This window comes from Rasamsonia emersonii (assembly GCF_000968595.1).
Source record: "Rasamsonia emersonii CBS 393.64 chromosome Unknown ctg1118621760271, whole genome shotgun sequence".
NCBI lineage: Eukaryota > Fungi > Ascomycota > Eurotiomycetes > Eurotiales > Trichocomaceae > Rasamsonia > Rasamsonia emersonii.
Genome location: NW_013563113.1, coordinates 1 through 20,668, shown reverse-complemented (window position 1 = coordinate 20,668; position 20,668 = coordinate 1). Strand labels below are relative to the sequence as shown.

Here is a 20,668-nt window from a genome sequence, read left to right as displayed (position 1 = left end):
GGCTCAGCAGAGGTGAGTTTTTATAACGAGCCGCGTGCACGACCAGCTGGAGGTCCACCGGTGGGCCGGGAGCGCGGGCGAGCCGACACGGAGTTAGATAGTGCGACAGGCGTGCTGGTGGTCGGTTGGGGAATCGGACGGATGGGCGACGGGATTCATGGGTGGTGGTCGACAGCGGTCCGAGGCGATCAGAAGGGCGAGAGAGCGTCCAGCTGTGGATGGGAGATGATGGATATGGTTGATTTGGATGAGGATGGAGGACTGGCCGGTGGATAAAAAATTCGGGGATGGGCGATGGCAGGCGCCGCCGCTAATCAATCACAACGGTGAGGTGGCAGCGCACGGCCGTGCCTGGCGGGTTCCAGGGCTCGTTCTGGGCCGCTTCCGTTCCGTGGCCGCGGTGCAGCTGCCCGTTAATTCGTGTTTTCTGTTCTTTTCTTTTTCCTGCTGGTAGACCTCGACATGCGAGATCAGCTCCTATATACTCTACATGTAGGCCGTGATTCATCGTTTGCTGGCAGCCTCTGCCAGTCGCCTGCTCCGTCCGTGCAGGAAGTTCCAACGTCACTCTGTATGAAGTGCAGCGACTTGGCACGCCTGTCACGTCACACTGAAACCTCCGGGCTGAGCCTCTTATCCATCCCTCGACAGATGTACTCTGTACCGTACGTACAGTACAATCTATGCCCAGTCATCCAGTGTCCTCTGTGCCTGCCAGATGAGTCTACATCTCGAGATTCCGCGAATACCGCGGGCCTTCGACGGGCATATCGACGGATTAAGTATGCAGACAGACAAAGCCTGCTGTCGTACAGAGTCGACAGACTGCACCGTCTGCACTCCGCAGCGCCGAACAGGGGACGCGCCATGTCGCCACCTGAGTGGCTCGACCGGGGGATATTCCGATGCAGGACACGCCGGATACAGTAAGATACCACGCTTACAGCCCATTGCCGCGAATCCACGACAGCCGGTCCATGTGGCATGTAGGACAGACTACGCCAGTTGGGTGTGCCAGTGCAGAAATGATCTGTCAGAATCGTATTGGAAGATGCGTGTCTTTGTGGCCAGGAGACAGATCCTCTGATTCGGCCGGCTGTTGGGCCCGTATGGAGTACCGAGATCTTGGTCAGCAGTATTACCGGCAAATAACGGTAAAAGACTCCGATTTAGCATCGAATAGAAATGCGACAAATCCCTAGCTGTACTCCGTAAGATAATCAATCAAAAGGCAGAGAAAATTGCCTGCTTTCAGTTCTTTTTTTTTTTATCTGACCAATCACTGCCGTACAAGCCTGCAAAACTGAGACATTGTGCCAGCGACCCTACAGTAATTAGTCGGCGGCCTCGAGACCTCTGCCGTTCCTGCGTTTCTCCGCCCGTGAAACCTTTCCAACAGCAGCAGACAGGTCGTAGCTAGCTAGTATTCCCCAGAGCAAAATCCTGACAATATCTATACGTTCCAACTCGAGTAGGAGCATTTTCATCCTAAACCTAAGATACAGGAATGCGACTCAGCAAAGGTCATTTCCGTCCTTGGAGAGCAGCTGCTTTTTCACTCGGTCACGAAGCTAGCGTAGTAAGTATGACACAGTAGAGAGCTACTCAGCTCATCTGAATCGCGAAAAGGAATGGTATCTAGTGAAGGATAAGCTTCGACAATGCCACAATGCCACACTTAGTCCAGAACTCCAGCATCGAAACTCAATAATCGATAACCTTTTTTTTTCTTTCTTTTTCTTTTTCCTTTTCTTTTTCTTTTTCTTTTCCTATCTCTGTCACCCATAGACGACTCTGAGCCTGAAATGACGACTTAATTTAACTACAAGCCAATGGATACCACGTACCTACCTAATAAAGCCTAAAGATGGAGTGAATTGCCATAACCTCCAACATAGGTGCCTGCCTGGAAAGTAGTCCTGCTGTGAGGTCATTGGATGCTCCTGTAGGTCAGTCATATTAGATAGATAGTCTGTCTGCTCTCACGAGAGAAACTAAGATAAGAGCGCTAAGATTAGCTACTCCGTACACTCCCCGCAGTCCATCTTGATCACTGTCCATTCCCAACATCACCACCGCCAATTCGTGAACGAGAAAAGGGAAATATACCAGAACTAGGGCATCAATCTTACTATTTTTTTTAATTTACTAATACTAAAAGAAATCACTTTGGTTTGCTACAATGTCCGGTCCTCTCGACCCCGCAACAGGACAACCCCTCCCCGCAGACGCCCTCCAGCGTGTCCTCTTCATCGCCCGCGCCGTCCACGTCTACGCCCTCCCACCCCTGACGTCGATGAAAGGCTACACGGCGGCAGACTGGACGACGCCAGACCCTCGAACAGGCAAGACGCGGCAGATCTTCACGGCACGACTGCGCATCCTCGAAACCGCCATCCCAGAGGACGACGACAACCAGCGAGAAAAAGTGAAGACGGACATCCTGCTGGAAGACCCCGACAGCGGCAATCTCTTCGCTGCGGCGCCGTACACGGATCCCGGGGCGGTGGAGCACGTCCTCGACTCGTCGCGCTTCTTCGTGCTGCGCGTCGTCGGCGAGGGGAAGAAAGCCCTCCTGGGGATCGGCTTCGAGGATCGAAGCGAGGCGTTCGATTTCGGCGTCGCGTTGCAGGAGGCGAGGAAGATCCTGGGCTTTTCTGATAAGCAGCAACATACATCATCATCATCATCCATAAACAACAGTGCTCGGGGGACCTCTGCTGCCTCGCAATCGGATACTGCCTCTTCCGTCAAAGATTACAGCTTGAAGCCTGGGCAGACGATCAGCGTCAATGTGGGCAGCAGACGACGTCCTCCAGATCCCAACGACGCGGTGAGCCCTGCCCCGGCAGCCAAAGAGGAGGAAAAGGCCCTGTTCTCGATCCCTCCGCCGCCGCCAGCGTCCGGGACGTCGATCATGAGTGGGGATCAGTCTGATCGGAGGAGAAGGAGGTCTGCCTCCATAATCGCGGAGGGAAAAGAATAGTTGGTGTGTAGTTTTGCTGCAGCAGGCCTGAAGTTCAATTCCAATGATACCCTGAAGAGCGCACAGTAAATGATTGGTCTGCTGTTGGGATGTTGGAGTGATATATACGTCTATACTTAATCTTAATTCATGTGAATAGGGACTCATCTTGCACAGCATACCTGTAGTGACTGGTTTATTGGAGAGACAGTGTATATTTCTGAACGATTGATTGAATTTCGACAGCAAAGACAATTCTAATTCCAATTGCTAGCTGAGGAGGACAGTCGCCCGCAACCGAAACTCGATCAGCTGAAGCGCATTTATAAAGACAGACCCCATAACTCCATGCAGTGTTCCACCGGTGTAAAATTCTCTCCCTGTATCGATACAGTCGCAAGTGAGAGGCAATGCGAATCCTTTTCGTGAATATCGCCGACACCCTCTGGTCAATTCAACCGGATAGCGAGCGGCAGGAGTCGGAACTCTGTTCCAGTCGAAAAAAAGAGAGAAAGCATTCCCATCCATCAAAACAAAACAAAACGCGACATGGCCAAGTCAAACGAAATAAAGCAATGCAATAAGTCGACTTGTAGCCAACTAGTACATCTTGGTAGCGAGAGCCTTCTTCTGCAACCGCCTCGGCTCTCGCCGCTCCCTCTCCAGCACGCGATACTTCTGGCTGCTGCGACGGCCCAGGAGCTTCTTCAGCGACCACGAGTAGTCGTAGAAGGAGGAGAGGCGGTTGTCCTCTTCGACGAAGGACCGACGGCGTTCCCCGATCAGCAGGCTCGACGAGCGGTTGCCGATGCTGGATGTTCGAGTGGCGGTTTCTGCGTCCATGCTTGCGCGCGAGGGGCAAGAATTATTTTCTTGAATGGTGCTTGCGAAGGGTATGTCTCGTTCGTCTGAGTCGGCGACTGATTGTATGATTGGACTGCCAAAGGTAGATAGGTTTAATGAAGCTGACTAAGTGATTGCTGCACGAGCATGCGGGGATGGTCGAGGGCGTGCAGGTGTCCGTCAGACGCAGCAGAGATCAAGCTTCCTCTCCTGCAGCAGAGCGCCAGAGAGATAATAGATATAAGATCTTCAGGACGAGCCTGGAAGAAAGAAAAAAAGGAGACAAAGTGTCGAAGAAGAAGCTCAGCTACTGCAGAAATGATTGACAGGAAGCACTGGCCACTCAGAGCCACGGTCCAGTGGTCGATGACAGCAGCACGATGATTCCACTCCTGATTGCACGCGGCATCCTCAGCCATCCGCCAGCCCAGCCCCTCCTGGACAAACCACAGCCTGTAGTTTGCCTGCACAGAAGAGCTTCCCAGCAAGCTGAGCTCTAGTCACAAGGCAAAGATCACCTGCCATTAGCATGTAGCATCTACCATGTGAAGATCATGACTGCTATTATGTTCGTTGTATTCGTTGTCTGAATCCACTTGCGCCACTACCAGATCCAATTAATGATCCCGCACATGACCCGATCAACTGGACGGATCCGAATTCTGTTCTTCCGCAGACATCCGCTGACAGCAGCCGGCAGTATCCTTATTACCTCATCACTGTCCTTTAACTAATAATAATAACCCCTCAATTCCACTTACAGTAAGGCCATCCAGCCACACGGATTTCTCGACAAAGCGAGTCTGACTGAATCTGAGAACAATATACGTATGGTAGGAAGCCCTCCTGGGCGTATTTCGTAGACGATAAAGAATACAATTTGCTCCACACGTGATACTCGAATTAATGGTGACAGTGGAACTGCTGAGGGATAGATACGGATGTAGATGCTATGGGTGGGGGATCCGCCTGGGCAGTACTCCGTACGGAGTAGACTATCGCCTTAAGCAGGCCTTGTACCTGGTAGGCATAGAAGTCAAAACAAAATTCTTTGGTATAGGTAGGGCAGCTATTAATATTATTTATTTTCTTTTCAAATAATACTAATTAAAATATAAAAAATATTAGGAATAATAATAAGATTTCCACTCACTCATCGACCATGGAGAGAAAAACGCGGGGTAATAGTACGGAGTAGTATTTTAATTTAACGAAAACCCACATAATAAACCTTAGCTGGAGGATAAAGTGGATAGTTTAACCAAACCAAGCCTAGCTAGCCACTGGCATGCGGTGTGCCAAATCACACCGCCAGTCTACGCTATGAGATCTATCCATTCTATCGCTTGCTGCCTTACCGTCTTTCGGGACCCTTTCCATGATGATGGATCCAAAATCCATGTAGGTACTAGGTACCTACCTAACCTACCTACCTAAGGTAATCATGACCTTACCATCTACCCAGACAGGCAAAGTTGCACTGCACTGCACACTCTCGTTGGGCTCCGACTTTACCCAAACTTTATTCATTCTCCCCACGACGGGGACTTTAAAAGCACGATACGGAGTACTACGCATATATATCCATTGACAACTCAGCGTGTCTCCATTTTTTAAAAATCCTTTCTTTGTCACTTGCGCCGTCTGGTCTCCACCTTAAGTACATTACCTTCAATTGCTCTCCGCTTTTATACTTAAATCTAGCAGAGAGCTATCGTTTACCTACCTAACCTACGCATATAACTTAACTACACCTCCCCCCACCTCCCTTCCCTTCCCCGCAACAGCGATACTACTTCAATACAATACTATTATTCAACCTGACAGAACAAAGACACCCAAAAAAAAAACAACATGGCCGCAATCTGGCTCTTCGTCGCGCTGGGATACCTCCTCCTGTACGTATTTGCTGCGGTGCCTGATGCCCATGTCCAGGCACTATTACCCGCAGCTGCATCCGCTGAAAGATCTCAATCTTCTTCTCTTCATCATCTTCTTCCGTTTGACTACGCGATGAATCCGCTTCAGTTTCAGCTTCGGGACCAGCTACGGCACCAGAACTGGCAGGGATCGTCTCTTCCTGCATCTTGCATTGCATCGGCTGCATCTGTTTCACCTGCTGATGGCTTCCTGCATCGCCACGAGGTCCCTGCTGAGGCCGTGCTCGATGCTTTTTCTCTTTCTCACGTCTGGTGAGAGGGTGGAGACTGCATTATTCCGCGACAGGATTTACTTTACTGCGTCTTGTCATGCCATACTTAGCCCCACCGCACTGCACTCACTCCATGCGACCTGTCACTCATGAAGGTCCTTCTCCATGCATACACCTCTGGTACATACATACAGATTACGGGGCTGGCATACTGTCTATACGGACGCAAGAATGATTCTGAATGAATGAATGAATCAGATGGCATCAATCGCTCGACAATCGATTGATATTCAAGTCGACATCACATCAGATCTGATCTGATCTGATAAACGCGTGACACGTGACACGAATGGAAAACGAGTCATGAAAATGAAACGAGAAACGAGAAACGAGAATCAAATTACGAGAGACGAGATACGATATGAGCAACGAGATATGAGAATGAAACGCATGATGACATTGATTGACATGTGACATGATTATGATGATGATGAATGAACGAATGAATGAATTACTGGACAAGAAATGAATACACGGAGAAAAAATCTTTCTCGCTGGCGTTCTGGTGATGGTTAGTTATGGTGCTGGTGATAGTTATGGTTCGGTTACTGCTGGACTGGATGGAGGTAGTCGTGGATTTACTCAAGACTAGATCAGGTCAGATCTTAGAAATACGAGTGTTTGCTTTGAGAAGAGAGATTTCTCTGATAATGCTTTTTGCTTTCTTTATTTTTATTTCTTCCTTTTTCATGGACTATAACATATCTCCCGCGTCTGGCTTGCTTTCTGTGGGTATCTTTCCATGTCAGACATCTTGTCCGTGCTTAACGACGTGCACATCTAACGCGCTGGTCGAGGAGTCCCCGCCCACGTGGTCCCGGGTCCTTCCCGGTTACGATATCATCTGCCCGTAAGTCCCCTGGAACACAGAGTAGCAAGCGACGAGTGTATCCCACCCGGGACTGCTTTCACATCTGCAACTTCCAGACCATTGATGCTGACTTGTGGTCGTGGAGCATCGTCGTCTTGCCAGGGGACCAGGTATAGTCATGACGCTCTCTCCAGAGCGTGTTCCAATTCTGCAGATTTCTCCTGCAGAAAGCTTTCCTCACTGTTTTAATCGCAATTGGAATCATGCCAAGCGTGTAACAGCCCTCAAAACCATATCTTGATCAGTTCCTCGCTCACCGCGCTTGGCGTCAGCACGCCGCTTTCCGTTATCAATGCCGAGATGAGATGCGGCGGTGTGAAGTCGACTGCTTCATGTCTCATCGTCTTTGTACTCTCCGTATTTGCAGGGGCACCGTTGAGGAGGTCTGACATGTGTTTGGCTTTGTCTTCCGGAGACGATTCGTCCTTCCCAGCAAAACCCTCGTCGGCTTTGTTCTTCGCACCTGACGAGGATTCAGAATTGATGTCTTCCTCTGTCTTGAAGTCGACGACATGCTGGTCGATCGGAAGATCGTACTGCCCCAGCGGGTATAATCGAACAAACTTGTGGCTTTCAGCAACCACATAGAACGGCTTTCCCATAGCCTTGGCCAAAAGACCGATCTGGTAAGTGCCCATTCGTGACACAATACCGCCGTTTTCCACCACGCCCTCAGCGCCGACAATCACCATATCTACCATCCCCATTGAGTAAGCGACTGCAGACTCGGGAATGGTCGCAACGGGAACGCCCCTCGCCCTCAAAGCGCGCACCGTCTCCAACCCCTCCGGCTCAATGTAATTCTCTTTGTCATTGTTGATGTAGTGGAGGACATAGATGACGCGGAACCTCACAGCGGAGGGACCGCTGTTCTCATCCGCCGCCTTCTGGAGTAGGGCAGAGACGACGCGCGAGCCGCCGTTTGTAAGAACCGTGCTCCCATCTCGGACGAAGCCCCTTCCAAACGCAGCGATCTTCTGTCGACTTTCCTTGGCACGCTTAATGAAAAGGCGTCCATTGGAGAGCAGATGAGTTCGGATAGCGTTGAAGTCCCCTGCAGGCCCCAGCTGACCGGGTCTCTGGAGGGTAGTGATCAAATATCGTTGAAAGAGATCGGTGCCTGCAGAGAGCGCAATCGGGTTCGGAATGGCCTTCTTCAGGCGAGCGGTGTGAGTCTCGAGCAATTCAAGAGTCTCAGATATCGTCGAAGACGGGGAATGCGTCAGAAGGAGAACCAGGGCCTCGATGGCCGCAATTGGCATCGTCAAATCGGGATCGGAGCGAAGGAGGTCATTGTATGTGGCGACAATGCTAGTCTGCGTTAGCAGGAATGGCAGGATTTAGGTCGTGGTAACACCTACTCAAAAGACCCAGACTCGGTAGTCGCCATGGCTGCTAGATAAACCACGAGACGAGGTTGGCAGACGGTGAGTGTAGCGCCGAGTCGAGGGATTGTGACACTATAACTGCCTGCCTGCCAGAAATGTATCCGTTATTGTGCCGGAGTCGGCTGTTTGCATCGATTGCATCTGCGCCCCTCGCTGCACATGCATGCCTCCGCACTAAGCTGTTTTGAGCAGGCTCTCCAGTGTCGCGGTAAACAAAACAAGCAGTCCGCCGCCGTGTCAAGCATGCTCTGTGATAGATTTCGCAATTTCGAGGGAACACACTGCATGTAGACATGGCGTACAATCATCGAGTGAGCCAGCAATTCCATGGATCCCAGCAGCAACACAACCGCAATCGCCGCAAGGAAGATGAGAGCGATGCGTTGATGCGCCTGGTCAGTCAAGGAATTCCCAAGCATCTTAAGTATGCATATACTCATCAGAGTAATAGCCCGACAAGGAAATTGCAGGATGTATCAACGATATCGGGATCCCGTTCACCGCGAACGACTTGGTCAAGCCGAATCCTCAGCAGATTCAAATGGTGCTGGAATGGTTTGCGGAGCTTCTGATGAATACGACCCGTGAGACGGTGGAACCGGCGATGCGCGCAGCCGCACAAGATGTCTGCGGTGATTACGCCGACATTGTGCCTAACGAGACGCGTAATATGATGGCATTTTTCGTGAGTCTGAGGAAGTTGATGATTGAGGTACTACATCACCCTTCTGGCAAAGAGGCAGGGCAGTTTCTGACCGGGCTTCCAACACAGTGCGGAGTGAACGATTTTACATTTACGGATCTAACAAAACCTACGCATGATCGACTCGTCAAGATATTCTCCTACCTGATCAACTTCGTCCGGTTCCGAGAGTCGCAAACCTCCGTTATCGATGAGCACTTCAACAAATCGGAGAGGACCAAGGCCCGTATCGAGGCGCTCCACGCAGAGAATCAGGAAATGGAACAGCGTCTAGAAGAGATGAGGCGAAATCAGAAAGCGATGGAAGGACAAGTCAAGGAGAAGGTTCAACGGAACGATGCGCTGAAAGCACGGCTGCTAGAGCTGCGGCGGGAGCAAGAGAAAGTTGCGGAGACGCTGGAGCGGGTCAAGAGCGACAAGGCCAAACGGCAGGCAACATTGGAAGAGAAGATAGAAAAGGCGGTGCGCACCCGACAGGAGATCGAGAAGCTGCGGCCGTATGTTATGGAAAGCTCTGCGAGTCTGCAGGCATCTCTGACAGAATTATCGGAGAGCCTGGCCCGCGAGAAGGGACAAGTCGATGCGATGGAGAGGAGGCTGAGAGCTCTGCAGACGTCCACGGACACATTCACTGTCGTTGCTAATGAGGTCCAGGCCTGTGTGAAGGTACTGGAAGACATCTCCGTGGAGCTGCAAAAGGAGGAAGAAGAAGATGCGCGCGCCGCCAGGAACAGGGACGCGATTTCAGAACGAGGAAACAGTGTACGAGAAGTGGAACAGACGGAGAAATTACTGCAGCGGCAACTGGCTCGCTGGAATGAAAGGATCGAGGCTCTCAGAAAGAGTAGCCAAGAGAAGCAGGAACAGGCGCAAGCTCGGATGGAGGAGCTACGCAACATTCAGAAACAGCTCCGTGAAGAGCGCGCAGAAAAGCAACGAGAAATGGAGATGAGAAGGATACGGATCGAGCAGACTGAGAAGAAGGTTGGTTTCCACTTTGCCCTTCCTGGCGTCACCACGATTGCTGACATGACCTAGATGGCAGATCTGAAAGAGAACATCGAAAACGAGATCCACCGAGCGCATGATGAGTACTTGAAGCTTGAATCCCATATCAAGCTGTACATCACCGAAATGGAAAAATGTCTATGAGTAATACGGATCGGTTTGGATGGTCTTTGGAGTTCCGGTTGGCTCTAGGATACCCGAGGGTTCTTTGGGATTGGGTTTACAATACTTCTTGTACAGTACATATGCTTTGGGGGACTGGTTAAACATGCATCATGTCTGTATTTTCGAATTGAAACCATCTCTGCGCCACTCGCTTCACAGATACGTGGCGCCCAGACCATGAACTCCTTCCATCTTCAAGGCGGACCGCACCACTGAGCAGCGGCACCTGAAGATCCCACAGTTTTTCGCCGCGTTCGAGGTTCTGGGGGTCGAGCGCGTCATTACATTCACATAGCACCAGATCTGCCGCCGCTCTCGCAGCGGCCTCCACAACAATGGCCAGGGTGCGCGACAAGCCTTTGGCGGAAAACTCAGACGTCGTATAATGGACCGCGACGAGGTCTAGGATCGCCAGGCACCGTCTGCGATATTCTTCTGGTCCAGCCGACTCCTGCAACCTCTTCTGCCCGTCTTCAGAAGTAATGCGTAGGGTCGAAAGATAGGCACGAAGATGCTCGACGGACGGGCAAAACACCAATTTGACTTTTCGCGACTGCGCGATGAGGCCGATCGTTTTTGTTAGGAGACGATGGCGTCGTTCAACCGATTCGGACGGCGGATCTTCCGTGCCGTCCTCCAGTTGCTCATTATGACCTTCTCGTTGGTGAAGCCGGGACTCGACAGCGATACTGGCAGCCAGTTGCTCTAGAAATTGGGTCCGTGTAGAGCAGACGACCAGAATCGTTGCGCGGGCATTGTAGCAGAGTATATGGTTGACAAAGTCGGAGACCAAGTTCGCGAAGTGTACTGTCGCTTGCACCATTGGCCGTGTGTTGATCGAGCACGAGTAGAACGAAGACACGGCCTCGCAGTAGCGCAAATTAGATCTACATTGTTCTTTCAGGAGGCCTCACTGGTAGCAGTCTTTGTAGTTCCGTCAGTTCTCGTTGTGTTGAAGCGTAGTTGTTGACAGGATGTGGAGCAGGCGGAGGCAGGCGACAGTTGGGAAGAGCGATGGCACGCCGCTGACGATGCGCGCTCACATGGCCCCGCTGCTGTCTTGAACTCCGGTTTATTTCTTCACAACGGCGCACCACTGCTGCTTAGGGAGCCGGGGAGGTTTTTAGGGACAGCATGGAGACCATATCAAGGATTTCGTCCATGCTGGAAACAGGTATTGTCTCTCCCTCCGTCTGGTATTATTCGACGCCATCAAGCCGACTCCGTCTGCTAACGATCCACGCTATGTGCGTACAGCTCGAGAGCTCACGCTCGAAGCTGCCCAATCAGCCGGCGGCAGCAAGGGTTTGCGAAGCAATTCCTCTTCGCGTGGGCTCACTTCGGCGCAAATAAAGAAGCTTCTCGAAAGCCGCAATGAGCGCGACGTCTTGGAGGGGATGCGGAAGGTCATCGCCGTATGACACCCTGCGTCCACACGAACGGCAGTATCTGAATAATACTAATACCTCTGGCTGAATCTAGTTGATGTACCAATCCGAATCCTCTCTCCAGTACTTCTCCGCCGTCGTCAAAAATGTCGCGAATCCTAATATCGAAGTCAAGAAGCTCGTCTACATCTACCTGCTCCACCAGGCCGAAGCAGAGCCAGACCTCGCGTTGCTGTCGATAAATGCCATCCAGAAGTCCCTCACGGACCAGAATCCACAAGTCCGGGTAATGGCGCTGCGCACCATGTCAGGGATCAGGGTCCCCGTCATCAGCCAGATCGTGTCCCTCGCCATCAAGCGTGGCTGCGGAGATATGAGTCCCCATGTCCGCAAGGCCGCTGCATTGGCTATTCCGAAATGTTACCGACTAAACCCGAATACACTTCCGCAGTTGACGGAGTATCTATCGACGCTCCTGGGGGATAGCCAATATTTCGTCGTTGGGCCAGCCGTATCTGCGTTCCTTGACGTGTGCCCCGATCGCCTTGATCTCATCCACAAGCACTACCGGAGTCTGGTGAAAAAGCTGGTGGATATGGACGAATGGAGTCAGCTGGCTACTTTGCGGCTTCTGACCATTTACGCAAGGAAGTGTTTTCCCCGGAGGACGCAGAAGGTCAAGAAGGCAGGACCCAAGGGGTTCTACGATGAGGACGATGCGCCTAGCCATGAAGAGGCTGCGGGTGAAGACACAGGCGAAGAAGTGGTCGTACTGGACCCCGATCTGGAATTGTTCTTGCGAGCTTGCAAACCGCTCCTGCAGAGTCGTACCTCTGCTGTTATCGTGAGCGTTGTCCGTTGCTACCTCTACCTGGGCACGCCGGAGTATCTGGAGAGTGCCATCGGCCCGCTTGTGGCCCTTGTCCGCTGTCCACAGGACATTCAATATGTTGCGCTTTACAACATCGTAGCCGTAGCCTTGAGGGCCCCGGCTCCGTTTGCGAAATACGTCTCCCATTTCCTAGTACACTCTACCGATCCGCCGCATATCTGGCGGCTTAAGCTCGAGGTTCTGACGATCATATTCCCTCATCTCGGGATGCATTGGAAGGGTGTGATCCTCAGCGAGCTGGAACATTTCTCGCGAGGGAGCAATCCGGAATTGGTGCGAGAGAGCGTCCGTGCAATCGGACGTTGCGCACAGAGCGACCCCCGGACCTCGAAACATTGCCTTCGAGTGCTTTTGAGTCAGATCTCGAGCGCCGATGAGAATTTAGTCTCTGAGTCTCTTACAGTGATTCGCCATCTGATCCAGCAGGACCCATTGTCTCATAAGCAGACAGTGATCCAGCTAGCGAAGTATCTCGACACGACTACCAGCCCGGAGGCAAGAGCCTCGATTATTTGGCTCGTGGGCGAATTTGCATCCGTCGATCCGGAAAACAACATCGCACCGGATGTGTTGCGCATCCTGGCGAAGAGATTCGCCGACGAAACCGAGGTGGTGAAGCAGCAGATCGTCCTGCTGGGCGCGAAGGTATATCTGCAGCATCTCCTGCAGACTCATCCTCCGCAGCAGCCTCCGCCGAAGCCTGCTCAAACAGAGCAGGAAGACAGCAACGCCTGGGCTGAAACCCAGGATAGTAGTGGCGCAGCAGAGCAACAGCAATCACAAGAACAGCTGCCGGAAAAACCGCCAGAAGAGGACCGCATAACTCTTCTCTGGCGATACATCCTCCTCCTGGCGCGGTACGACGTCTCATACGACCTGCGCGACCGCGCACGACTCTACAAGGCACTACTCGCCAACCCCAACGCGACACAACTCGCTACCCTACTGCTCCAGGCGCCGAAGCCTGTTCCACACGCACCCAGCCCGTCGGACTCCCGGAAGGATCTCCTGATCGGCACTTCGACGCTTGTCGTGGGGCCTGACGCTGGATACCACGGGTTAAGAGGCTATGAGCCGCTTCCAGACTGGGTACCAGCTGGGCAGGAGCCCGACAGGAGCCTACGAGATCAGGGGATGATGATGGAATCTACTACCATAGAACGAGGCGCCGGCACCGGCACCGGCCTCACGGCCAGCGAGAGGCTGGACAGGGCGCTGCGAGAGCATGAAAGAGAAAGCAGCGCAGCAGCAGCACGAGGCAAGAAAATTGCTCCAACAGGAACTACTAATAATAATCGCCCCAAGACGCTGGACGAGTGGCTCAACGACGAGGACGAAGAATCCGAAGAGGAAGAAGAAGAGGAAGAAGAAACAGAATCAGAGTATGATGAAGAGGAAGAGGAAGAGGAAGAGGAAACCGAATCCGGCGAAGAAGAGACTGATTCAGAAGAAGAAGACGAAGAAGAGGAGGAGGAGGATGACGACGAGGAAGAAGAAGAGTCCGACGAAGGCGAGAGCCACGAGAGGAAAGGGCTGCTGAAAAAGGAAGATGAAGATGTATTACTAGGTAGAGCATAAATAGATAGATAGATAAATGATACCAATACCACCACCAAAAAAAATAACATGTGCTTAAATTGATCGGAATCTATCTCTAGGTAATTACTCCGTAGTGTAATCACTGTAGTGTAGTGTAGTCTATAATCTCAATCTATTCTAAGCCATTCTATTCTATTTTAGATATGCCTATAAAGGTAAATCTGTCCCCAATACCGACGACATGCGAAATACCCTAGTATTCTAGGAAGGCAATGGCCATGTCACTCAGTTCTTCTGTTCCTGACACAAGGGCATAGATACATCGGTTGTAGTTGTTGAAAAAGAAAAGTTCATAACGACAGGTCCTGCCTGCTTACATATATATTTACCTACCTAGAGAATCCAACGTGTCGCAGTCCTCGTCTTGGACTGGACAACTGTCCCAGAAGAGGGGACTTTCTTCGCGGTTTGACCTAGACCTGTACCGGCAGATGGGTGGTCCGGTTGATGAGATACTTCTTCCACTGCTACTGCCTCCGGCACGGCTCTGCTGCTGCTGAAAAGACCCTGCCATGCAAGCCTAAAAGCCTTTTCCAGAACCCTTCTGCCGTCGATGATCGGGTACACAGTAGCAATGAGCAAGCAGACGAAAAGCCATATCTCGGAGACGACTGTCCAGCCTTTGAAGAACTATATACCACCTGTTAGTATAATATACATTTCAAGGTTTGCTTGCTCGACCGAATTCGACAGGATTCACCGGTCTCGTGAAGATATAATCCCTGTACAGCGGCAAAGGCCACACAACCTATGTGACGAGGCCGACGACGGCGCTGAAAATGCTCGCGATCATGGCGGCGCGGTTCATCCGCTTGAGCGTCTCCGGTGAATAAGGGTGCTGTACGCTGTCCAGGTCCTTGGTCTCGAGAACGGCGACCCGGCCGTTGTCGCTGGACTCGCTGTCGTCGGGAGAATCTTCGTCCTTGACGGCGTTGAGGAGGAGGAAGATGCGCCAGTCGAAGTCTTGTGGCTGTTGGACAGGACATTATCTGCGTCAGCAGGGAATAACATGAACTGCTTTTGTAGTAAGGAAACTACAGCACAAGTCCATTAATACCTTAATGTAGGTGATGATGACGGAGTAGACGGCCGAGGAGAATGTCGACGTGATGGCCCCCCAGAGACAGGGCAGCTGGGCCGGTCGTTGAGATGGTCAATTCACCGCCGTAGGCATACGCCGTTCCAAGCCAGACTGCAATGCCGCTTGCCTTTTGTCTGGGTTAGACCCAAGTTACGTTAGAGATCGAGACTGAAAACTTACCAGACCGAGAAGAGGCGCAATGACAGCAGCCGCAACAGACTGCTTCTTCCACAGGATCGTAAACGCCAGCGGAAACATCCCCGGGCAGATGATCGTCGCCAGAAAGTACCCCATCCAATTCAGATCGATGCCGCCGTAGTGCAACGCGGTAGCGAATGCGGAAGCGAAGAAGCCGAAGATGATGACCGTCCAGTGCGAAACGCGAATCACTTGCCTGTTGTGGGCTTTGAGGTTGATGTACCTTGGTAGTTGCCTTCAACGTTTCGGGTCTTGGCCGCTTCGACCAGGACGTCGTAGAAGGAGTTGAGGTCGGTGATGGCAGGATTGTTGAACGCTTTCACAGTGAGAAAGCAGAGGATCATCACTATGAGGGTGTGACTGCAGAAAAGATCAGACGGTTATTCAACTCGACGATTTATTCCCCAGATACATTTCTCCGCGTATATATATCTGTACAGGTTGTTGGAAAAGATAGGGCTGACTCACACATAGTCCGTCAAGAAAGTCGCCTTCAACCCTCCTGCAACGGTATAGACCACCACACCCAGAGGCAGCAAGAAGGTCGATGCGATGATATGCATGCCCGTCACGCAGTGATCACCCCGGCAGCGCCCAGAATCATGGCAGTCACCGAGAGCAGATTGGTGACGAAGCACAGAAAGATATAGATCAGATGCGCAGTCGTCCCGTACCGGAGTCGGACGATCTCCAAGACGGTGTGACCATTTCTGTAGGATTTATTTATTTCCTTGTCAGCTATGTATATAACACCATGGTCAAATCTGAGGGGTAAACATCAGACATACGGCACTTTCACTTTGGCGTGGATCGCCAGGACAGTCATCAGCGCTATCTGGATAGAGCAGCCAGCCGCGTACCAAAACGGCGCCGCAATGCCGTAGAGATAGCCCTGAGCAGCCGTCCAGATGATTGCAGTTCTTGGGAAACATGTCAGTGTCTTATCCTGCCAATAATAATATGCTGAAAGCAAAGCACTGGGGAGTGGACATACGCCCACATCCACGACGATATGACCGCCGAAGCTGTCAGTCCAGTCCCGACACTGCGGTTGGCAACCATGAACCTGGGAATGCGGTCAGATAGGCTCAAAATTTATATCTAGTTTTTCTCCAAGATAGGGACTCAACATCTCAGTGTGGTCAGATCTTTCTCGCAGAAATTTCTCCAGGAATCTATTGACCAGAACCATCCCGATTCCAAAAGCGAGACCAACACCGACCACCACCCCATACCCAGCTCCCTGGGGCAGGGGGACAAGACTGTCATCAGACATGTATGAGAACAAAAGAGGAATAATAGGGGGGAAAAGATCTCAGCTTTTATCCAGATACTACAGAACGTGAAGTTAGGAAGGAAGAAGAGGAAGAGGAACGACTCAATATCTCCACAAGCCAATCGGGAAATTTACCATTCTATATAATTACGCACTGGCATATACGTTAATTTAATTAAGAATAAATTGTCTCTTTGGGTTATAGATCTGTCGCTGTTGGAGAGCTGTCTCGGAGAACTTCCATACGATCACATCATACTGCTCCACTCTAGGCTAATGGGGGAGGGGAAAATATATACGCGCGCGACTTTTGAAGATAAGCATCAGATAGCTCGACGCTAGATAATTGGATTGTCTTTTGCAATAATCGGCAGAGATGAGTAGAAAGGCAGAAAGGGATATCGGGAAACGGTACTCCGTAGATCTGTGGCAGGCGGGCTTTGTTTATTTTATGATAGTTTACCACCTTCTGGGCAAACCAGCTCCAAGTCGATAATAAGACATAATAGACATAGATTTAGATAAATATTTAAACGTACGTTCCCCTTCCCTTATGCGTTGATGCTCCCAGTTTCTCCCCCTTTTTTTTTAGGATGCTAAGGCGTCAAATTCAATACCATTTCGACTATTTAACATTTCGACCCATTGATAAGTGGCTATAAGAGGGGCACAAGCCTCAAATTATAGGGAAAGGTGCAGGTGAAAGAAACCTGATTTGGCTTCATTTGCTGCGACCCAAGATGCAGAGAGGAAAACCAAGCCGGAAGGAGCCCTAATAGTTCGAAGAGCTGGGGCTTGCAAAAATCAGCTCAGTCAAGGTAATATAATTCCGGACCAAGAATGACCGATCCTTGTGCAATGGACGCCCTCAAAAAGACCGGATGCAAAATATCCTGGACCCAACTGCCAATGAAGGCAACACCAAGTGGCGGGGCAGCTCATTCAGCACCTCTGCCGGACTCTGCGTCACCTGTCACCATCGTCGACTATAACAGTTAGCATACACCCAACCTACGAAGGCGGGGCGAAATACCTATACACCGAACTAACTTCCGCTTGACGAGCCCGGGCTTTGGGTACATCGTTTTCCTGGCGCCGCGGCCCATCATAGCGGTCCTCTGAAGAATCGGCAGACCTAGGTCTTTTCCGACCCCTTCTCTCTGAGTGTGGTGGACTCCGCGAACCCCAATGCTTGGCATTTTCACCCTGATATGGAGTGTCTGGAAGATGACTAGGCTGCTGTCTCCCGGGCCCTCTTCCAGATCTATACTCCGAGTTCGATGAATAGTTCCGGTAACTGCCAGAAACAGACATTGGTTGCCTGTGGTGAGGGTGTATTTTCATTGCAGGCTCTCGATACGATCTAGAATCAACAGCATGGCGCTTCAACCGTCTGTCGCTGTCACCAGGAGATTCATGCCGACGTTTCCGCGTTGATTTTTGTTCAAAATATGGGCGAGCGCGATCAGTCTCTCGACTTCTCTCTCGAAATGAGACCCTGTCATCAACTCTCTCTTTCTCTGGCTGTGGATTTTCGCTAACAGAATTTCTATGTCCACCAAACCTCTGAGATGACGACCTATCTCGACCAGCCTCAACGTTATCTTCGTGCACCTCTCCCTCTTCTGTTTCTTTGGGAATGCGAAGGCTATGAGTCCGAAGTATACGGTTCCGGCGAGACACAAGCTCTTCGATAGAGATCAATTCGCAATCAGTCGAGATTACGCGGAATATAGGATCATCTTTTAAAGACGACCAGTACTTGGTCTCACGGATATGACGCTTCAAATCTTCAGCATCCTTATCTGAGATGTACCTCGACACGGACATTCCTTGCTTCAGGGCTTCAACATTTGTGACGGGCTCAATTTCATCTTGCGCAGAAAAACTCGAAGGGAGTGGTCGGGCAGCCAGGTTAGGTGGTCGCCAGACTTGATCTGCCGTTAGCAGGCCATCCTAACAGTAAAAAAAAAAAGTAAAAAAAAAGGAAGCTTACCGATCTGGTCACGAGAAGACTTCATACCTGGCTGTCTCTCATATGACTGCCTATCTTCCACCCATGGTTGACCAGGAGGCCAGGAAGGCCGATTGTCGTCTAGGGCGTGCTGATGATGCAGGAGAGGTCGACTACGTCCATAATCAGGCGGTTGCTGATTATGTTGCTGATAACTGTACTGTTGGTGTTCCCAGTTCAAAGCGAAGTGCTGCTGGTGGTGCTGAGGAGGGAAATAGCCGTGATACTGATGTCCACCATTGGGAGATACAGGGCTTACGAACTGTGGATTGTGAGTACTTATGGGATTTTGCAGTTCGTGTGAGCCAGACGCTGGGAAAGGCTGCCGCGGGGAAGCCTGAGGCGGAGACGGTTGCCAAGGATAGTAATCCGCCGAGTGCGTCGACATTGGCGTCGGAGGGAAGTTATTGTGAACTGGATAATTTGGTTGAGCTCCTGTTAACGGATCTCCCCATTGTTGCTTGTATGGCGGTGGGAATGACTGGGACATCGGGATAGGACGACTCGTCTTTTGTCGTTTCGAGGGCTGAAACCCGATCTCGGCACCACTAAAACGACCAATTAGCACCAGTAATAGTAACAGTAAAACTGACGATAGAATTTCAAGCACTTACGCAGGATCGAATTCACGTGGTCGAGGACAATCCTGAGCCCAGTGCTCGGGAGATCCGCAGTTGAAGCATGTGGAGAACTTCTTTCGAGGTTCTGGGTAACCGCCATTTTCAGGGCAGTCCCTGTCATAATAATATGTCGTATTGGAAAACGAAGGATATCTCGACCTCCGTTCATTAGGGGTCATTGGCGGATGGGTTTGAAATGGCTGGCCATCTCGAGGGGAGGGATATGCCTCCATTTGACGGGCGTCGTTGGAACTGTTGAGTCCAGAGAAAAGGAGGGTTGGCGGACTTCGCCTCTATATTCACAGACGGTCGATCCAAAAAATCCAAGAGCACTGTAGGAAAAATTGTCATTGAGGTACGAGGACATTGACAGCTTTGGCGACCCCGGAAGGCCATCAGTTTCCCAAAGAGGTAAAAGCAAAGTATACCCAAAGAAGCAGATACTGAAGAATTTCAATGAGCGGAAAGCCATAAAAAAGCAATCAACGACAAGCGGAGGTCCGAAAGGAAAGTGGTGTCTCGCTCTTGGTACAGGATGGCCCTTTCCTCAAGTTGGGCAGATTCATTGGGATCAGCAGTATGCCACTGTATGTACATGCACCCAGCCCTCTCCTTTCTCTCGAAGAATGGAAGAGACGATGCACCGGCTGATGAAATAAACTGTATATAAAAAAGTAGACAACACCCAAAATGACAGCAGAAACGAGACAGGAGCTCATTGCAGAGTGTCTGGGGAGGACAAGCGCGCCTACAGGGTGGAATCCCATGATTGCAGCCCAAATGTTGCCCAGAGCCCTGCTCACGTGCGGCTGCCAGGAACGGATCAACCCTGGGAACTGCAGGGGTGCCGATGCGCATTGATAGGGAAGGCGGTCAGACGCAGCAGAAGGCCGGTTAATAATATTGTCGATCCAGCCACGGTACAGCCCGCAGCGCGCCCAGCAGATGCAACAGGCACCAGATTGATCTTCACGATTGGCGCTCTGGCTGCACTGCTAGGGTCTTCCTGCTCAGTCCCTGCTCTGCCATCTCCTGCCCAGGACATGATGGTAGCTGTTCCAGCAAACGCTGTCAGACATAATATTTCCCTTCCTTCCCACTCATTCTTATAAGCTCCTTTGTGCTGCTCATACCCCCCTCTGCGACTTCTGCCACAACTGTCTCTGTCCTGGTCAGATCATCTTGCGCGTGAAGAGAGATCTGATCTGATCTGATCGCGTCACGATGCCTGGGTTACCATGTAGGTAGCCCTCTTGCGGAGTCACACAGGAAAACAGGTCCCGACTGACTGCTCTCTCAGCCAGTATCGACTTGGACGAATGCATCGAGCGGCTCTACAAAAAGAGTTACTGGCAGATTCCGTGATCGAGGCAATATGCGCCAAGGCAAAGGAGCTTTTGATGAAGGAGAGCAATGTCGTCCACATTGCTGCTCCCGTCACGGTG

General features: G+C 51.2%; 8 protein-coding genes across 8 annotated transcripts; 5 read left to right on the top strand and 3 right to left on the bottom strand.

Moving 5' to 3' along the window:
* Nucleotides 1–2,182: 2,182 nt before the first annotated feature.
* On the top strand, nt 2,183–2,986 carry T310_5347 (Adaptin ear-binding coat-associated protein; the record flags this gene model as incomplete). Its single annotated transcript, XM_013471776.1, has 1 exon — nt 2,183–2,986. One exon carries the CDS (start codon nt 2,183–2,185, stop codon nt 2,984–2,986), a length of 804 nt encoding a protein of 267 aa, XP_013327230.1.
* Nucleotides 2,987–5,662: 2,676 nt separating this feature from the next.
* Nucleotides 5,663–6,205, top strand: T310_5346 (uncharacterized protein; the record flags this gene model as incomplete). Its single annotated transcript, XM_013471775.1, has 2 exons — nt 5,663–5,995; nt 6,155–6,205. 2 exons carry the CDS (start codon nt 5,663–5,665, stop codon nt 6,203–6,205), a joined length of 384 nt encoding a protein of 127 aa, XP_013327229.1.
* A 910-nt stretch (nt 6,206–7,115) lies between these two features.
* T310_5345 (Translation initiation factor eIF-2B alpha subunit) lies at nt 7,116–8,281 on the bottom strand (the record flags this gene model as incomplete). Its single annotated transcript, XM_013471774.1, has 2 exons — nt 7,116–8,202; nt 8,253–8,281. The coding sequence occupies 2 exons, from the start codon at nt 8,279–8,281 to the stop codon at nt 7,116–7,118; spliced, it is 1,116 nt and encodes a 371-aa protein (XP_013327228.1).
* A 291-nt stretch (nt 8,282–8,572) lies between these two features.
* On the top strand, nt 8,573–10,020 carry T310_5344 (Ndc80 complex component Nuf2; the record flags this gene model as incomplete). The annotated part of the gene is made up of 2 exons (XM_013471773.1): nt 8,573–8,674; nt 8,731–10,020. 2 exons carry the CDS (start codon nt 8,573–8,575, stop codon nt 10,018–10,020), a joined length of 1,392 nt encoding a protein of 463 aa, XP_013327227.1.
* A 1,269-nt stretch (nt 10,021–11,289) lies between these two features.
* On the top strand, nt 11,290–14,013 carry T310_5343 (AP-3 adaptor complex subunit beta; the record flags this gene model as incomplete). Its single annotated transcript, XM_013471772.1, has 3 exons — nt 11,290–11,329; nt 11,413–11,570; nt 11,638–14,013. The coding sequence occupies 3 exons, from the start codon at nt 11,290–11,292 to the stop codon at nt 14,011–14,013; spliced, it is 2,574 nt and encodes an 857-aa protein (XP_013327226.1).
* Nucleotides 14,014–14,782: 769 nt separating this feature from the next.
* T310_5342 (Urea active transporter) lies at nt 14,783–16,589 on the bottom strand (the record flags this gene model as incomplete). The annotated part of the gene is made up of 8 exons (XM_013471771.1): nt 14,783–15,004; nt 15,296–15,504; nt 15,537–15,673; nt 15,782–16,023; nt 16,102–16,144; nt 16,174–16,233; nt 16,308–16,379; nt 16,549–16,589. The coding sequence occupies 8 exons, from the start codon at nt 16,587–16,589 to the stop codon at nt 14,783–14,785; spliced, it is 1,026 nt and encodes a 341-aa protein (XP_013327225.1).
* A 938-nt stretch (nt 16,590–17,527) lies between these two features.
* On the bottom strand, nt 17,528–19,456 carry T310_5341 (uncharacterized protein; the record flags this gene model as incomplete). Its single annotated transcript, XM_013471770.1, has 4 exons — nt 17,528–17,575; nt 17,640–18,520; nt 18,586–19,151; nt 19,218–19,456. 4 exons carry the CDS (start codon nt 19,454–19,456, stop codon nt 17,528–17,530), a joined length of 1,734 nt encoding a protein of 577 aa, XP_013327224.1.
* A 302-nt stretch (nt 19,457–19,758) lies between these two features.
* On the top strand, nt 19,759–20,335 carry T310_5340 (uncharacterized protein; the record flags this gene model as incomplete). The annotated part of the gene is made up of 2 exons (XM_013471769.1): nt 19,759–19,810; nt 19,902–20,335. 2 exons carry the CDS (start codon nt 19,759–19,761, stop codon nt 20,333–20,335), a joined length of 486 nt encoding a protein of 161 aa, XP_013327223.1.
* Between the last annotated feature and the right edge of the window lie 333 nt (nt 20,336–20,668).